The sequence below is a fragment of the Portunus trituberculatus genome, chromosome 15, assembly GCF_017591435.1.
Source record: "Portunus trituberculatus isolate SZX2019 chromosome 15, ASM1759143v1, whole genome shotgun sequence".
In the NCBI taxonomy this organism is placed as follows: Eukaryota; Metazoa; Arthropoda; class Malacostraca; order Decapoda; family Portunidae; genus Portunus; species Portunus trituberculatus.
Window position 1 is genome coordinate 3267488 of NC_059269.1, and position 18641 is coordinate 3286128.

General features: G+C 38.9%; 1 protein-coding gene across 1 annotated transcript in view; it reads right to left on the minus strand.

Annotated features, from left to right (window-relative positions):
• Positions 1–3999: 3999 nt before the first annotated feature.
• The window catches only part of LOC123504058 (fer3-like protein), a 38457-nt gene continuing 23815 nt past the window's right edge, over positions 4000–18641 (minus strand). The window contains exons 3-4 of the mRNA XM_045254321.1: positions 13852–14073; positions 4000–5272 (exon numbers count right to left, since the gene is read on the minus strand). Coding sequence (XP_045110256.1) covers positions 5029–5272; positions 13852–14073 — 466 coding nt within the window. The 3' untranslated portion in view covers positions 4000–5028. The remainder of the gene's footprint in view (positions 5273–13851; positions 14074–18641) is intronic.

Below are 18641 nucleotides of genomic sequence, written 5' to 3' on the forward strand. Positions count from 1 at the left end.
CTCTCTCTCTCTCTCTCTCTCTCTCTCTCCCGGAGAAGAAGAAGGGGAAGAAAAAAAAGATAGCATTAAAGCTAAATAAATGAAGAAATAAAAAAAGAAAACATGAAGAAAAGAAGACTAAGGAATCAGAAGGAAGGACAAAAAACTGATAAAGGAAGGAAAATAAGAGAAGAACAAAAGAGGAAGTATGATGAAAATTGATAAGACGTCATCGAGAGAGAGAGAGAGAGAGAGAGAGAGAGAGAGAGAGAGAGAGAGAGAGAGAGAGAGAGAGAGAGATGGTGGTGGGGAAGCGGGTAGCGGTAATCTGGGGGCAATGGAACACTCTCCGTGACTCAAGCGAGGAGGATCAAGTAAGATTTCCTGGTTTATGTTCAGGATTTGGCGTATGTTTGCCTTTTCTGTTTGTTGTGCTGCGAGTGTCATGTTAACAAGGTGTGGAGTTAGAAGAGATGGGGGAAGTGTGTGGAGGGAAAGCAGACATAAGCAGAAGGTTATTGGGTCATGATGAGGAGAAGGAAAAAGAAAATAATGAGTTATATGAGTTATAATGGGAAGGAAACAGAACTCAAAGGAACAAGAAGAAGACACCACAGTATCCCTGTTTGTTCTGCAGGGATGCTTGTGATGTCCAACAAGGTTATCCATGAGAGGCCCATGGACGTTTAGTATTACTTAAGTTATCCCCGAGACGTGACAGAGTGAGAACATAGCCTCTTTACTCATGGATGAGAAGTATTCTGTGCTCTTGGAGCCATCGCTGTAGCATTTACTGCTGCTGATCTATAAAAAGCCTTAGCGACGAAAGAAAACGAGAGTTAAAAAGTGGCAGCAAATCATTCAAGCAAGTCAGGAAATCTTTCAGCCTCCGGCCCCGACCCTTCATTCTCACTTCCTTACTGTTCATACATTACACGACCTAAATCATAATCACTACCTTTTCTTGTATTCTTTTCTTCACGTTTTCTATATTCATTACCACTTCAAAACAATCTTTTGACTTCCTTGATAAACTCTTCGCACTTGTCAATGCATCTTTGCCAGCATCGTTTGGCGTTTCATCATGCTACAATGCATTTCACTTGATCAGTCGGTTAAGAGCTTTTTCTTTCTTTTGTTCAAACTCTCGTATGTGTAATTATAATAAGTACCTTGTTCTTTCCATTACACTATTATTTTGTACTACAACTTATTATATATATTTATATATATATATATATATATATATATATATATATATATATATATATATATATATATATATATATATATATATATATATATATATATATATATATATATATATATATATATATATATATATATATATATATATATATATATATATATATATATATATATATATATATATATATATATATATATATATATATATATATATATATATATATATATATATATATATATATATATATATATATATATATATATATATATATATATATATATATATATATATATATATATATATATATATATATATATATATATATATATATATATATATATATATATATATATATATATATATATATATATATATATATATATATATATATATATATATATTTTTTTTTTTCTTCATATCCTGGATCATTAATTTTCTTCGTCCCAAATTTCTTCTCGCCTGCCTTGTACTATTAATACTATCTTTTAGTTTCTAATTCTCTCTCTGACACTATCTTTACAATCTCTGAACTCCCTCAAGTTGCGTTTCCAACACAGGATAAAGTCTATGTATTCCTTCCTCCTATATTTTTATATAATTATCTGTATTTCCTTTATAAAGTATAACCCTTTATAAACTATAACCCTTTCCATTCGCGTTGCAATACCAATTCCTCTGTCCTAGCTTGTTGCTCCCTGCCATACTGTACCCACCTATCACTCCGCCTTACCATTAATCTCTTCAACACGCCATCAGTATCCGGTCCAGAAACCCGAATTTCTTCTCCGGTTATATTCTGAACCAGTGTATTTTCTTTCATATTCCTTGTAATTTTTTGAAATTTCCTAACGTACCTCTCACCTGCAGGGCATAGACACAGCAGATATGCCATGCAAGCCTTATAAAGAGAGAATTAATTGACAAATATGATAATTTCAGATACTGCATATCATAGTCTTGGGAATTACTAGCAAAGTAATACTCACACCAAAATTACAGCTCCCTTCTGAACAGTGCTTGTTTATCACGTAAAGCTGAAATACCTTAATCATGAAGGCGGACTTTATGTTTATTTTTTCCTAAAACCTTCTGGAAACACTTGGAAATGACTAAAGATTTGCTTCCTTTTTATGAACTCACACGAGATGTGAACCTCCGAATGTTAAACTAATTAATCTCAAGAGTATCACCAGACACTGAATGTCCCATTTCACAGGATTAAGTTAGACAGGAGACATGAAAGATTAGATGAAGTAAACAGAACTAGAAGTGTTATCAAAGAACCCACAGGATGACAGCTGAAACATCCGACAAGCCGGATGTGTCCATCCCTAACAGGATGCTGACTAATCAAAATTCTTAGAGGCAATAGTAGAGGGAAGTTTTCCAGAAGACGTTTGGCGTAATCTCATGATTTCCTGATCAGGTGCTATACGATGCAGCTTTTCCTGCCACCGCTCACTGTGAGCCGATACCTGTTGTATTACTGGATAACTTGAGGCACTTTCGTTTTACAAGTAGTGAAAAAATAGGAAAATGCAATATTTACGTTTTGAAATGCAGACAAATGCTTCATATGATGTGTATGAGTGTGTGTGTGTGTGTGTGTGTGTGTGTGTGTGTGTGTGTGTGTGTGTGTGTGTGTGTATGTGTGTGTGTTTATTCTGCCATTATTTCAGAAAAAAATTATTTTGTAATTATTTATTTACATATTATATTTACGAGGAGAAGAGAGAAGAGGAGGAAGAAGAGGATATAGAAGAGGAAGGGGATGGTGGGCTAATGGCGGTCATTACAGGAGGCCTCAGCCGTGCCTTGCCCGTCAAGTATGAGCGGCTTTACCAGATTAGCTCCTGTTACCCGCTGCAGGTGTTGTCCCCTCACCCTCACCCTATCGTCCCCTTCCCAGCCCTCCCGCAGCCCTGCCTTAGCCCCGCTTCGACCCCGCCCTCCCGTGTGCTTCACAAATTAATCCTTCTTTTCACTAGGTAATTGCCGCCCTTCCCCACACTGACTCCAATGACTGGTAAACAAGGCTGGGGTGAGGGGCGAGGGGCGAGGAAGAGGAGAAGGAGGCCACTGCTACCACGTGCCTGCCTCGCATTCCCTTCTTCGTTTCATCTTCACCTTCCACTCCTTATACCTCCCTCACTGTCGTCCTCCCTAACACCGCTTGCCTCATCTTCCTTCCAGTTACCAGTGAAACGGATCCTCTTTCCACGTTCATTTGCTTTGCTCTGCCTGCCTTGCTATCTGTGAAATTGAAATTTTTCTGTATATATTTACCTTTTATTAGCATTGTTTTTTATTCATTAATTTACTTATTAACTTATTTATTACCTTGATAAAGGAAATAATTTTGATAAAATTACAAATAAGAAATATGTAATCTTTATCATTTTCAGTTAGTGAGCTTTGCCTGAACATTTGTGTAGAGGTCAGCTTTTTTATTTTATTTTCATTTGTATTTATTACCAAGCAATAATGGAGGTTAGAAGTGTGAATTCACATGTTTTGCATTATTGTTGGTTATCATCTCTCAGCGATGCCAGCTTCTGTAATGCGGTCTTCTTGCAGGTGACACTGACGGCTGGGGATAGAGGCGGCGCAGAGGTGAGCGTGTCGGCCAGGGCCTTATTATATTTCTTTTCTTCTCTCTCTCTCTCTCTCTCCCACACACACACACACACACACACACACACACACACACACACACACACACACACACACACACACACACACACACACACACACACACACACACACATTTTCTCTACCTCATTCTGTTGTGATATTGAATCAGAAGCTTCTGTAAAAGTTATTCACATTTAATTGTATGTAGTAATAATAATAGTACGTGAGTTTGTAGTTCAAGCGAGGTCGTTTATCAGCACAGTGCGAGTCTTGGATCGAGGTTCTTTTGCCACCAACGTGCCGAGAACAGTTAGTGGGAACTAGCTTGCTGGACACCGGTAGACAGATAATTAACTAACAAACTAACCCAATAAATAAATTGTTATTGATTACGTGTGTTCATGGGTAATCAGATACATACGTACTCGTATATACATACATACATACATACATAAATACATACATATTATACATGCATGCATGCATGCATTCATACATACTATACACATAAATATCATAATTTCGTAACTACCATTCCTTTCTGTAAACTTATCATTGTATGAAGAATTTTGTAGAAAGTATTTGTATTTATAAAGTTACGAAAGTTTGTGTATATACATGGAAGAGTATTGCAGAGAGTGATGAACTGAAAGAAAAGGAAGAACATAATGTGAGCTGTATTCCGTCTTTCCGCCCTCGGCGATTCCTTGAATACATTGTTAGCAAAAAAGATCTCGTCCCGGTGATATAACAGAAGACAGCATTGATGCGTTGAGGGAAGCGTCGGTGATGTCGATTTCTTGTGTTTTGTCCTGTGAGTTGTGGGGGCGAAAACAAGGACTGACATTGGAAGCGTGCATAGCTCGGCATCCAGTGAGACAATAGGTCGGCGCCGCGTATGAAAGTTTTGCTCTTGTGTCACTTTCCACGCCGTGCACTGTTGTGACGAGAAACACAAGCTAATTTCGATGCAGAGCGGTCTTCTCGGCAGCAATGCCGTGACATGGTATCTCTGCAGCACGGAGCACCTCTGCACGCCTCCAGTCTGCCATTCCTTCCACTCTAGTTCAGTTCAGGTGTTGGGAAGCACGATATCTGGTCCACTGCACGTCGAGTCGGGTATAGAGTTGAAGCTCAGGTAGGAAGCTGCAGGGCGGTGAAGAATCGGGTGCATGTGTGCATTGGATCTGGCAAGGCGATGCTGCTCAGACGTCAAGCACGTGGTTGAGGTAGGCGATGTAACAGATAGCGAGGCGTAGGATCTCTATCTTAGATAGCTTCTTATCCGGGGGTAGGGTAGGCAACAGCTTCCGCAGCTGAGCGAAGGCGACGTTGAAGGCTTCCACCCTCATGCGCTCCCGTGTGGCGTGCGCCGTGCGGTACTTGAGAGTGGCGCGTCGCCGCCGCCGCCGCTCCTCCTTGGTCATGGCGAGGACGCTCTCCCTCTCCCTGAAATAAACCACCATCACTTGATCAATTTCACATTACAAAAGCAAATTATGTACGGTATACATACTAAACACACACACACACACACACACACACACACACACACACACACCGTTATCGCTAACATGCCCAGCTTACACCCAAGAAGGACTGTGTTATGTGTTAGGTTCTAGGAGGCGAGGCTCTAACATGCAGCTCAGGTTTTCTAGTGGCAAGTTCATAGGTGGGGGATGTGAGCCTAGGCTCTAGGACGGTAGTATTTACTAATTTTTTGCAAGAGAGCCACTTTGTAAACTACATTTACTTTGAGGACCACACCCAAGAAAATCCACAAATTTTCTACTTAATGTTACATTAGACAGTATACTGTTTACATGTGATGTGACGCGAACTTTTCTTGTACGGAGGAACGGTAACTCCTGATGTTTGTTCGAATTTCATTACTAACTATGGCTTCGTCTTCCATTGAAATTTTGAAGTATTTTTCAAGACAAAAGCTTGGAAGTTTTATATTAGCATTTTTATGTTCAAAATTTATGTAGTTTTTTTTTCGAGATTAGGATTTTGGTAGTAATAATTTATTTATTTATTTTCTGGATGGAGAGCCGCGCAATGAAGACCAGAGGGCTCTAGGGGAAGTAATCTTGCTGTTCCGGTGTGCTGGACCTACACAAAGATCAATTGATATTGTCATGTCTGCAAGATGCACGATCTTGTTGCGTCCCTGATCTTCAAGACTGCTTTTGTTGGTTCAAGGGAACGCCTCTGAGTTTTTTTTTATAAACTTTACTCAATTATAATATTTACAGACATTTATACCTTACGACCTCTACGACAACAACGAAAACCCACGAAAACCACGAAAACTTAATCACTCTCTTCACTCAAAGTCCACCTTCAAATACCTCAGATTGTCACATTATATCTTGAACTAAAATACATTAAACACACACACAAATAACCTCATTGATAATAACAACTCTCTCTTCACTCAAACTTTTTCAGATATTCCAGATTTCTTCACAGTATTCACACGTTATTCAACTCAAATCACGCAATTTAAACTCAAGGATAAGATACGTCCTAAACACACCCTAGTCTTGAGATTTTTTAGCCCATTTTGACATTTCTTTGGTCTGACAGCTCTGTCTTGCTGTCGTCTCTCGCCCTCTCGGCTTTTTCGGCCTCTCTCTCTCTCTCTCTCTCTCTCTCTCTCTCTCTCTCTCTCTCTCTCTCTCTCTCTCTCTCTCTCTCTCTCTCTCTCTTTGTTGTGCTGGTCATCCCCTCTCCCTGCCCTGCTACTTCGGCAGGATCCGTTCTGCTGCCTTCCGGCCTGGTCAGCGCCGCCGCGGCGTCGAGAGGCCCCACAGTGTCACCATCAGTCACTATGAGTCCGTCTGCCGCTCACCATATTGCTACCGCCGCCGTGGTCTGATAGTGCGGCGACACAACGTGGTCTCTGCGCGCCTGCGGCTGGGCTACCGGCCACCGTGGCAGGTTGCTGGGGTGGTGGGGGAGCCCGCCTATGCAGCCTGTCGCCTATGCCACGCTCCCCAGGCCAATACCATAGAGCACTATTGCCTGGCGTGCCCCACTGTGCGCCATCTGCCCCAGGGCCTGCCGCTGGATGCTGTCTGCTGCCACCTCCTACCTCACAACGTCCTGGACGAACTACTTGTCCGCTTCCCCCGCTTTGGGGATTTTCCTAATCCCCTTGCCCTGCAAGGGTTTCTTTGGCCCTGCGTGGTCTCACGCTTGTGTGTGTGTGTGTGTGTGTGTGTGTGTGTGTGTGTGTGTGTGTGTTGTTGTTGTTGTTGTTGTTGTTGTTGTTGTTGTTGTTGTTGTTGTTGTTGTTGTGGCTAAGGTATTTTGTACTGTTTGATACGTTTTTGTATAATAAATTAATCAAATCAAATCAAATCAAATCTCTCTCTCTCTCTCTCTCTCTCTCTCTCTCTCTCTCTCTCTCTCTCTCTCTCTCTCTCTCTCTCTCTCTCTCTCTCTCTCTCTCTCTCTCTCTCTCTCGTGATATACACGCGTTACTTGACTTCTCGTACCCCCAAGAACTTCCGATTCTATAATGTTTACTTCATGTATAATATCATCTCATATCAGGAACAAGGCCTTCTTCATAGCTTGCTGCTATCCACCTCGTCCATATCATTTGCTTCTGGCGACCTCTGACATCACCATATCACCAGATATGGGGAAAAGGTTCTGGAAGCTTTTCTTGTAATCTACTGTTCGCCTCCGTAATGACTTACCGCCTCTTGTTGTTGTTCTCTTCGGTGATCACAGGTTCTCGTATCTATCAGATTAGTGATAGCGTTTAATAATCTTGGTACCTGCCTCCGTGTCTCTCATCTTCTTCCTTCATTTATTCTTCTCCTTTTTACTTCCTTCTTCACCTCTTCATTCTTGTTACCTTCTTTCTTACGTTTTCATTTCTTCCGATTTTCAAGTCACAACAATATGAGTGAGATGGTTGTGTCGCGAGACCAACTATGGCGTGAATAACATACACACACACACACACACACACACACACACACACACACACACACACACACACACACACACACACACACAAACAAACAAGCGGTGGCATAGTGGATGAGGTGGTGAGCGTAGGATCAGACAGATGTCCACGCGTAGGTTTGAATCCTACCACGTACCGTCTTGATATTTTGCCATTTGTCGAGTAATTTAAAGTTACCTACATGTTACCATGATACCCAGGTTCTAAGTGGTTACACCAAATATGCGTTTGAGTGGTGATATGGGTCCTAATATGGGTACCACTATAAATCAAATTGCCTGTGTCACTAATGGGTGGGAGCTGAATAGCGCTTCCCATACTCTTCAAGTAAAACCTACAGACGCTATACGCCACAACATAAACACACACACACACACACACACGGTAGCTCAGTGGTTAGAGCACTGGCTTCACAAGCCAGAGGACCGGGGTTCGATTCCCCGGCTGGGTGGAGATATTTGGGTGTGTCTCCTTTCACGTGTAGCCCCTGTTCACCTAGCAGTGAGTAGGTACGGGATGTAAATCGAGGAGTTGTGACCTTGTTGTCCCGGTGTGTGGTGTGTGCCTGGTCTCAGGCCTATCCGAAGATCGGAAATAATGAGCTCTGAGCTCGTTCCGTAGGGTAACGTCTGGCTGTCTCGTCAGAGACTGCAGCAGATCAAACAGTGAAACACACATACCACACACACACGGTCTATGAGCTCTGAGCTCGCTCCGTAGTGGGGAAGACTGGCTGGGTGACCAGCAGACGACCGAGGTAAATTACACACACACACACACACACACACACACACACACACACACACACACACACACACACACACACACATGGTTCAGTGTAGTGATTAGTAGTACCCCTTATTCTAAGGCAATAATTAATGTGGTTAAGGACAAGTCGCGTCCATGAACAGGCTCATTTCTTAACATGGGTGCTAGGATTGACGCTAATGTCCTCATATTCTATCACCACATCTTCAGGTAGACTAGTGTCCATTGTAATATTGTAATACTTTTAAGACAGGCGGTAAACTTGAAGGCTGCGTGACGCCCAAGGCGGCAAAGATACTTGCTGCGCCACTGCTGGAATAATGCAGAGGCTGTTCTCAAAATAGCCAAAAACTTCATTAATAGAAAGTGTCAAAATCTTTAGAAATCCAACTCCCCTCAAGATTTATGGCAGCTAACCAAAACAGTATCTCCAATAACTTTGCTTCTTCATCTTTCCCTCCTTTATTTCTTCTTCTTGTTGATACCACTGCTTTCTCATCTATTTTTAAAGCTGAACTCTTCTCTCAAACCCTTACTCTTTGGTGATTCCGAGGTTGTTTCTCCCTCTTCCCCCTCTGACTATAACAAGCAATCCATTAAAATCTTTCGCAATGATATTTTCATACCCTTACTGGCCCAAATCCTCGAAGTGCTTATGGACCTGATGGGATCCCTCTTATTGTTCTTCCTTGCACCTTGCTTGGTCAAACTCTTTCAGTTCGGTCTAGTAACATCTACCTTTCCTTCTTTCTGGAAGTTTGCCTACATTCAACCAGTTCCTGAAAATTGTCCAGTATCTCAAAAACAGAAGCATGTCAATTCGACACAACCTTCTAGATAATTATCCCCTCTTCACCAGTGAAACTCATCTGTCCCCCTCTTCCACAGTGAATATCCTCAGTCTGTTCTTTACTTATAGTCTGAACTGGATACTTCACATTTCATCTCTATAGCTGAAACAGCTTCTATGAAGTTAAGAGTTCGGAGTCGTCTTCGATAGTTTTCCTCTCCCCCAACAACTGCTGACTCCGTACAGGCCTCTTGTCCGTCCATGTATGGAGTATTTTTCCCATATATGGAGAATTTAACTCATAGGTGTCTTCTTTACAAGGTAAAATTAAAAGTTTTTCGTTTAATCAACTTCTCTCCCTATAACTGACTGACTTTATCCTCTTTCTCACCTGCACAATGTTATAACTCTTGCTATCCTTTACCGCTATTTTCATGCCAACTCAATTCAATTCAATTTCTATAATTGTCATAAGCGTACACATTTCATTACAAGATTTAATTGCATAAAAAGACATTGTTTTGTTTTGCTTGACAATGAGGACTAATACCTTCTGGTATATTTTGCCCTTCATACTACTTCCAACTATTTTTTTGATCTTACAGACTGCATGCCACTCTTTCATCCGTGGCCTCACTGCACAAGAATTTCTTTTTTCTCTCATTCTTACTGTCAACTTATCTAATACCAAAATTAACAAGTATTCTTAATCATTTATCCATTTTTTTGCTAAATTTTAGAACTCTCAGCCTGCTTCTGTATTTCCACATTCCTATCACATAAATTAATCTAAGAGGAAAGTTTTTGATAACTCGTTTGAACCTGTTTGGGAATTGGCACCTCAGTTAGCGTTTTATTTAAATCACATTTTCTGTTACCCTTAACCAGTTTCCCTTCTACTTATCAGCCAGATAGAATACAATCACATACTACAAAGAATCTCTAATGAAGCTACGTGCTATATTATCTCACCCAGCTGACCTAGTTTCTTTCAGGCTTTTTATGGTTAGGGAAAGGAACAGTTAACGCCATATTTGTATTAATGATAACGGACAGGGCAATTGAAGTGCAGAAAGGTATGTTTTGTAAATTTTAAAAAGGCTTGTGATACAGTGAGACATAAAGATATGTTTAACACTTATGGATATTGGTTTAGTCAGGAAAAATATGAGTACTGAAAAATCTGTATTGGGATCAAAAGGCTAAAGTGAAAATTAGGAACGAAAAAAAAAAAAAAACTGGATAAAAATACGTAGAGGAGTAAGGTGTCCAGTCACCATCCTTGTTTTCATTGTGGACAGAAATGCATGAAAGAAATAGAAAATGGAAGAAATTAAAATAGAAGGAAGGAGCGTTAATAACACTAGATATGCTAATGACACTGCTGATTGCAGACTCAGAAGCAAATTTACAGAGAATAATAAATGTATGCCGAGTGCAGTGTGCAGAAATTTCGTTAAAATAAATCCCGAGAAAACAGAAACCATTGGATTTACGAAGAGAAAAGAAAATATAAGAATAAGAATAAATAAACAGGGAAAAACATTATTAAACAGGTGAATAATTTTAAATACTTGGGGAGTACGGTAACATGTCAAGTTGATTTTGGGAAAGAAATAAAGAGGAATATGAATCGAATGAATTGTTATGTATAGTCAACGTTACTGTATGGCAGAGAAACGTGAACAATGAAGAAAAACATGATAAGCAGATTGGAAGCAATTTAAATGTGAATACTGAGAAGAATGATAAGGATTCCCTGGATAGCCAGAATTACAGATGAGGAAGTAATGAGAAGAACGGGAGTTAAGAGAAGATTGACAAAGGAAATAGGGAAGAGACAATTATATTTCCTCAACCATGTACACAGAGCTGAGAGATTAGAAAGAGAATGTCTACTGGGGGAAAATTGAAGGAACAAAGAATCTTAGGTATGGAAACTTGTCTCAGACGAACTTTTACTCTTAAAGTTGATCTTAACCTTCCGAATTGATCTTAGAGTTGGTCTTAGATTTGAGACACGTCCGGAGGTGGATTATCTTTTAAGAGTTATGCTGAGAGGAATTTAACAAATATGACCAACAGCCAAGGAGTCAAAACTCGGCTATTCAAGATTTATAAGCCCCTTAAGGATGTTGTAGATGACTTGAATGACATTGAACTGTTGGGTATAACAGACTAGACTAGTAAGAGTGTTATTTGTGGCAGACTTGGCGGCAGAGCCGGGGAGAGCTTGGAGAGCAGTACGGGAAGAAGTGATGCGCCGAAGCTAGTAATTTAACTATTAAATACATTATTATTTTGCCAATAGGAAATGCAGCTCTCCAGCAATTACTGTATCACCTTGGGTCTTCCTGTGTCCTGTTTTGGAGTGTCTCATTTACCTTCTTTGTAATAGAGTCCCATACAGCTTTTTTTGTGCCACTGAATAGTGAAGTCAATCAGACTACTTGTTTCCTCATAATACTGATTGTATGAGGAAGGAAGGTAAATATTTAGAAAGACGTCAATCTGACATTAAGTGATGAGAAATGCATCAATTATTGTACTTTGATGCCTAGAACACGAAATGAGCACTCCTGAGCATCGAAAAAAAATTCGCTAGATTTCAGAAAAAAATCCCTAGATTTAGAGATTTTTCCTAAATACAGTTTTTCTTTTTCTTTGCATATACATTCATAGATGCATTCTAACTAAACTTAATCCTTAACTAAGCCTAACTTAAGCTAACACTTAATTCAACTCAATTTATGGATTTTCGTGTTCTACGCAAAACTTATCTTTTACTATAAATACTAAATGAGTAATTTGTGAGGAAAAATGTATAGAAGAAAAGTGTCTTAGAAAGAAGTCTGCTTTCCATTGGTGTACTCTTCTTTTCGTGTCAATAAGGTTGACGGAAAACTCAGGAAATACCGGAAGGAAAGTCTTACCATGGGTACAGCTGAGTTTCCTGTATTGGCCCTTTTTGCCTTAAGGATTATCATCACGTTTATACTAAAGAAAAATGAGTAGGGAATGTCCTGCTTAGTGGGACGAACGGGCCAGCTGGGCTCAAGGCCATAAATGTTGTGACAACACACGTGTCCTTGCGCTTGATGGAATTTGCTTACACATATGCACAAATTTATGAGCTCATATTTTTACAGAATCTATGATGAATTATCATATTTGTTATTTCATTATAAGTATAAAAAGATATGCACTATTAACTCGAAACTGAGAAACACAAGTTTTTACTGTTTTGCTCTTACACCATTTCATACTGAGGCTTGAGGGTTAATCTCAACACATCTAGACTAAGACCGAGACTTAGATTTTAGACTTCTGAGGACATAAGACCAAGTTTAATACAAACTTTAAGAGTCTTTTTTAATACGTCTTCAGACATTTTGAGATGTATCGTTCCTTGTCTTATATTGAAGTATTAACGATTGATATTGTCATATATTCCCTTATAAAGGTTTACTCATGTTTCTGGAAGCGGTGTTAGACTCGTGTTGAGAGCACATCTGCAGAGATTAGATTTACGGTTAAAGATCGGGAAGCTTAAAATGTGGATATTTTAACCTTATCATTTGGAAAAGTCTAGATCTCATTCTGCTTCTGCTATTCATCTGCTATATATATATATATATATATATATATATATATATATATATATATATATATTATATATATATATATATATATATATATATATATATATATATATATATATATATATATATATATATATATATATATATATATATATATATATATCTTGACGAGTTTCACTGTTAATTTCAATGTGAATCTGTCAAAATGTCCAAGAGACAAGCTGGTTACCTGTTCTGTACCACAATGTCAGTGTCGTCAGTTACAATTCACGAAGACGATATTTACATTAGTGGTGCCCTCCCAAAAGATGACATATCAAGCAGGGCAATTAACTTTGAAAGACGTTCAAAGTTAAAACCAAACTTCTCCTTTTTCAATGGAACACAGACTTTTATTGAATTATCTCATCAAATGTACTTTTGCAGCCTAAGAATAGGAAGAAGAAAAAAAAAGGAAAATCATACGTTATTTGTATACATAATTGTGCTAGTATTGCCGCACGCTGGAGCCGACCTACCATTCTATATGAGCTATGAAACCAAGACAAGGAAAAATAATTGATAGGTAGGTATATAAATAATCAAGTAGAATTATTAGATAAATTGATGGATGCGATTCATGCGCACAGGAATTGTGTAAAGGCACGTTAGCTTCAGAAATTCATTGGCAGCGTGATGCCATCTTAAAATTACACTTTATTCTCATTCATTTTTCATCAGTCACTGCCACTCAGTAGTACAAATCAGCATCCTTTGATTCATCATGGCGTGTTTAACCCAACATTGCTTGCTGGTGCCATTATGAATTGAGATGGCATTGGGCCTTCCCGTAGTGTTTGGGCCACCCAACAGCACTCACCTCCTGGCCAGAACGACTCACCGTGTCCTCCTGGTTGGGGCCGCGTCAGCCAGCACACAGGTAGGGTCGTTCTCTATGTCTGAAGGCCGGCTCTCTTGCTTGACGGTTGTGGTTGTCCTCTCCTCCCTATGGTGGCCTGCCGAGCCTTCCTGAGTCCTGGCCAGGTCGCGCCGCACCAACAAATCAGATCTGCTCGTGAAGTCCTGCGCAGGCCGGAACTCCAGCCGCCGACTGAGCTCTGACCTGAGACGTAAAACTGCCTAAGAGGTTGTGTATTTTGTGAAACAAGTGATGGTTTGAGATATTCTTCGTTCAAACGCTGCCACTGCCAGTCTACGCCCGGGTGAGATGTGCAGCGCCAGGTCCCACAGGCCTCTCGTCATCGGGTCGTGGGTATCGTTTAAAAAAAATCGACAGTGAAGATCAACAAGATTAGAGTTGAACTATACAGTATATCTTTAATTCGATCTTTCGGAAATGACATGTTCTTCCAAGCCTAAAATCTGATAAAATAATTCAAAATGATATATATATATATATATATATATATATATATATATATATATATATATATATATATATATATATATATATATATATATATATATATATATATATATATATATATATATATATATATATATATATATATATATATATATATATATATATATATATATATATATATATACATATATATATATATATATATATATATATATATATATATATATATATATATATATATATATATATATATATATATATATATATATATATATATATATATATATATATATATATATATATATGGTATATATATAAATATATATATATATATATATATATATATATTTATAATAAAATACTCCTGCTACTCCTGAGTTTCTAGCAGAATATTTTATATATAACCCACCTGCTTCTACATTGTTACAACATATATATATATATATATATATATATATATATATATATATATATATATATATATATATATATATATATATATATATATATATATATAAAGTATACATACAAGATGTAACACGAGTTCCTGCAGATACTCCCACAAATGAAAGTACCGTTGATTTTAAGTGGAAAGTTTTCTATGGACATATGCATTTTGAGGCGTTGTTTAGCCGTGAAATTAAATTCAAGTTTTGGCCTAACGAAGGATACAACGGCAGGGCCAGGCAAGTATCCATGGTGGAAATCTGAATTAATGAATAATTCACAGAACTGGGCTAGCTCACTCAAAATCAAGATCTGCTCGCACTCCTCCGCTCTTTTCGGACCGCACCCTTCCGCTACTGCTCACCCGCTCAATTTTGGGTGGTGATATGGGCTCTCATAATACTAATAATAACAGTGATAAAATAATAATAATAATAACAATGACTATCTTATTGATGATAACAATGATAATAACAACAAAAACAACAATAACAACAATAATAATAATAATAATAATAATAATAATAATAATAATAATAATAATAATAAGAAGAAGAAGAAGAAGAAGAAGAAGAAGAAGAAGAAGAAGAAGAAGAAGAAGAAGAAAAGAAGAAAAAGAAGAAGAAGAATGAGAAGAAGAAGAAGAAGAAGAAGAAGAAGAAGAATTATAAAAATGATAATAATAATAGTAACAATGATAATAATGATAATGATAACAATAATAACAACAAAGATAATATAATAACGATTAGTAGAAATAGTAGAAGTAGTCGCCGTAATATAGTAGTAGTAGTAGTAGTAGTAGTAGTAGTAGTAGTAGACCTAGAAGTAGTAGTACTAATACTAGTAGTAGTAGTAGTAATAGTAGTAGTAGTACAAGTAGTATTAGTATTAGTAGTAGTAGTTGTAGTATTAATAGTAGTCTTAGAAGTAGTAGTAGTAGTAGTAGTAGTAGTAGTAGTGGTAGTAGTCGTAGTAGTAGTAGTAGTAGTAGTAGTAGTAGTAGTAGTAGTAGTAGTAGTAGTAGTAGTAGTAGTAGTAGTAGTAGTAATTGTAGTAGTAGTCTTTGTAGTAGTCTTTGTAGTAGTAGTAGTAGTAGTCCCTGTAGTATTAGTAGTAATAGTAGTAGTAGTAGTAGTAGTAGTAGTAGTAGTAGTAGCAGTAGTAGTAGTAGTAGTAGCAGTAGTAATAATAGTAATAGTGGTAGAAGTGGTAATAGTAGTAGTAGTAGTAGTAGTAGCAGTCCTAGTATTACTAGTAGTAGTATCAGTAGTAGTAGTAGTCCTAGTAGTAGTAATAATACTAGTAGTAGTAGTAGTAGTAGTAGTAGTAGTAGTAGTAGTAGTAGTAGTAGTAGTAGTAGTAGTAGTAGTAGTAGTAGTAGTAGTCTCTCTTTTCCACAGCAGGGGTGGGAGGGGGAAGGAGCCAGGGCCTCTCTCTCTCTCTCTCTCTCTCTCTCTCTCTCTCTCTCTCTCTCTCTCTCTCTCTCTCTCTCTCTCTCTCTCTCTCTCTCTCTCACACACACACACACACACGCGCGCGCGTGTGTGTGTGTGTGTGTGTGTGTGTGTGTGTGTGTGTGTGTACTCCTACAATTACTACTACTACTATTACTACTGCTACTACTACTACTACTACTACTATTGTTACTACTACTACTACTACTACTACTACTACTACTACTACTACTACTACTACTACTAGAATTACTACTATTACTACAACAACAACAAATACTACTATTACTACTACTAGTAGGAGGAGGTAGTAGACACCTACCGAAACAATAACTTACTCCCAGTGAGATCTAATAGCACTAGTTCAGGAGGTGCTGTGAACCTTCCATTAAAGCTAGTTGTGATATCGCTGAATTATTCCCTTTGTGTCTCGCAACTCAAGGGGGTAGTCACAGCCTACCCTCTCCTTCAACTCTCCTTCTTCACACAAAACTACATGCATTTACCACACATACACCCTTCACTCCTAATCAAAATTTAAAAGAAAAATGGGACCTGAAATAAACAACGCCTCGGAGTCCCCTCTGGGAGGGACCAAAATGTCCCCAGGTCGGACACCTCTCCTGTTGAAGACCACAAATGCCTTGACACCTCCCTCAACATTTTCTACATTAACTTCTGCAACATTCCCGGTCTTACATCTAATTTTCAATCTGTGGAACACCACCTCTCCTTTACTAAACCACATCTTCTTTTCCTCACCGAAACACAGCTGTCTGAGGCAACTGACAGTAGCCCTTCTCTGTTCCCTCCTACTTTCTCTATTCTCATTTTCATTCCAAAGCTGGATGTTGCGTCTATGTACGCAACGACTTAACTTGCTCTCGTGCCCACGCTCTTGAGTCTTCCGAATTTTCCACCATCTGGCTACGACTTAACAGTCACTCTCAAACTAAATTCATCTGTGCTGTTTATCTCTCCCTAACTCTTCTGACTATAGTAATTTCTTCGACTACTTAACTTCTAAAGTGGAGCACATTCTGTCCCTCTACCCTTTCGCTGAGATTTCCATTCTTGGAGATTTCAATGTTCACCACCAGCTTTGGCTTTCCTCTCCTTCACTGACCACCCTGGTGAACTAGCCTTCAACTTTGCTATCCTCCATGACCTAGAGCAACTGGTGCAACACCCTACTCGTATTCCTGACCGTCTTGGAGACACGCCCAACATTCTTGATCTCTTCCTCACCTCTAACCCTTCTGCTTATGCTGTCACCCTTTCATCTCCGTTGGGCTCCTCCGATCACAATCTCATTTCTGTATCTTGTCCTATTTTTCCAATCCCTCCGCAGGATCCCCAAAGCGAAGGTGCCTCTGGCGTTTTGCCTCTGCCAGTTGGGGGACCTGAGGAGGTATTATGCTGATTTTCCTGGAATGATTATTGCTTCCGTGTCAGAGACCCATCTCTTTGTGCTGAACGCATAACAGAGGTGTTAGTATCTGGCATGGAGGCGTACATTCCTCATTCTTTTCTCAACCTAAACCTTCTAAACCTTGGTTTAACTCAGCCTGTTCTCGTGCTATACATGATAGAGAGGTTGCCCACAAAAGGTACTTGAGCCTTCCATCTCCTGAATCTCATGCACTTTATATCTCTGCCCGGAATCATGCCAAGTCTGTTCTTCAACTTGCCAAACACTCTTTCATAAATAGGAAATGTCAAAATCTTTCAAACTCAAACTCTCCTCGTGACTTCTGGCATCTAGCCAAAAACATCTCAAATAACTTCACTTCTTCATCTTTCCTCCTTTATTTCATCCTGATGGCACCACTGCCATCTCTTCTGTCTCTAAAGCTGAACTCTTTTCTCAAACCTTTGCTCACAACTCCACCTTGGACGATTCTGGGCTTGTCCTCCCTCTCCTCCTCCCTCTGACTATTTCATGTCTACAATCAAAATTCTTCGTAATGATGTTTTCCATGCCCTTGCTGGCCTAAACCCTCGGAAGGCTTATGGACCTGATGGGGTCCCTCCTATTGTTCTCAAAAACTGTGCTTCTGTGCTTGCACCTTGCCTGGCCAAACTCTTCCAACTTTGTCTATCGACTTCTACCTTTCCTTCCTGCTGGAAGTTCGCCTACATTCAGCCTGTTCCTAAAAAGGGTGACCGTTCTAACCCCTCAAACTACCGTCCTATAGCTTTAATCTCTTGCTTGTCTAAAGTTTTGAATCTATCCTGAATAGGAAGATTCTCAAACATCTGTCACTTCACAATCTTCTGTCTGATCGCCAGTATGGCTTCCGTCAAGGTCGCTCTACTGGTGATCTTCTGGCTTTCCTTACTGAGTCTTGGTCATCCTCTTTTAGAGATTTCGGTGAAACTTTTGCTGTTGCGTTAGAC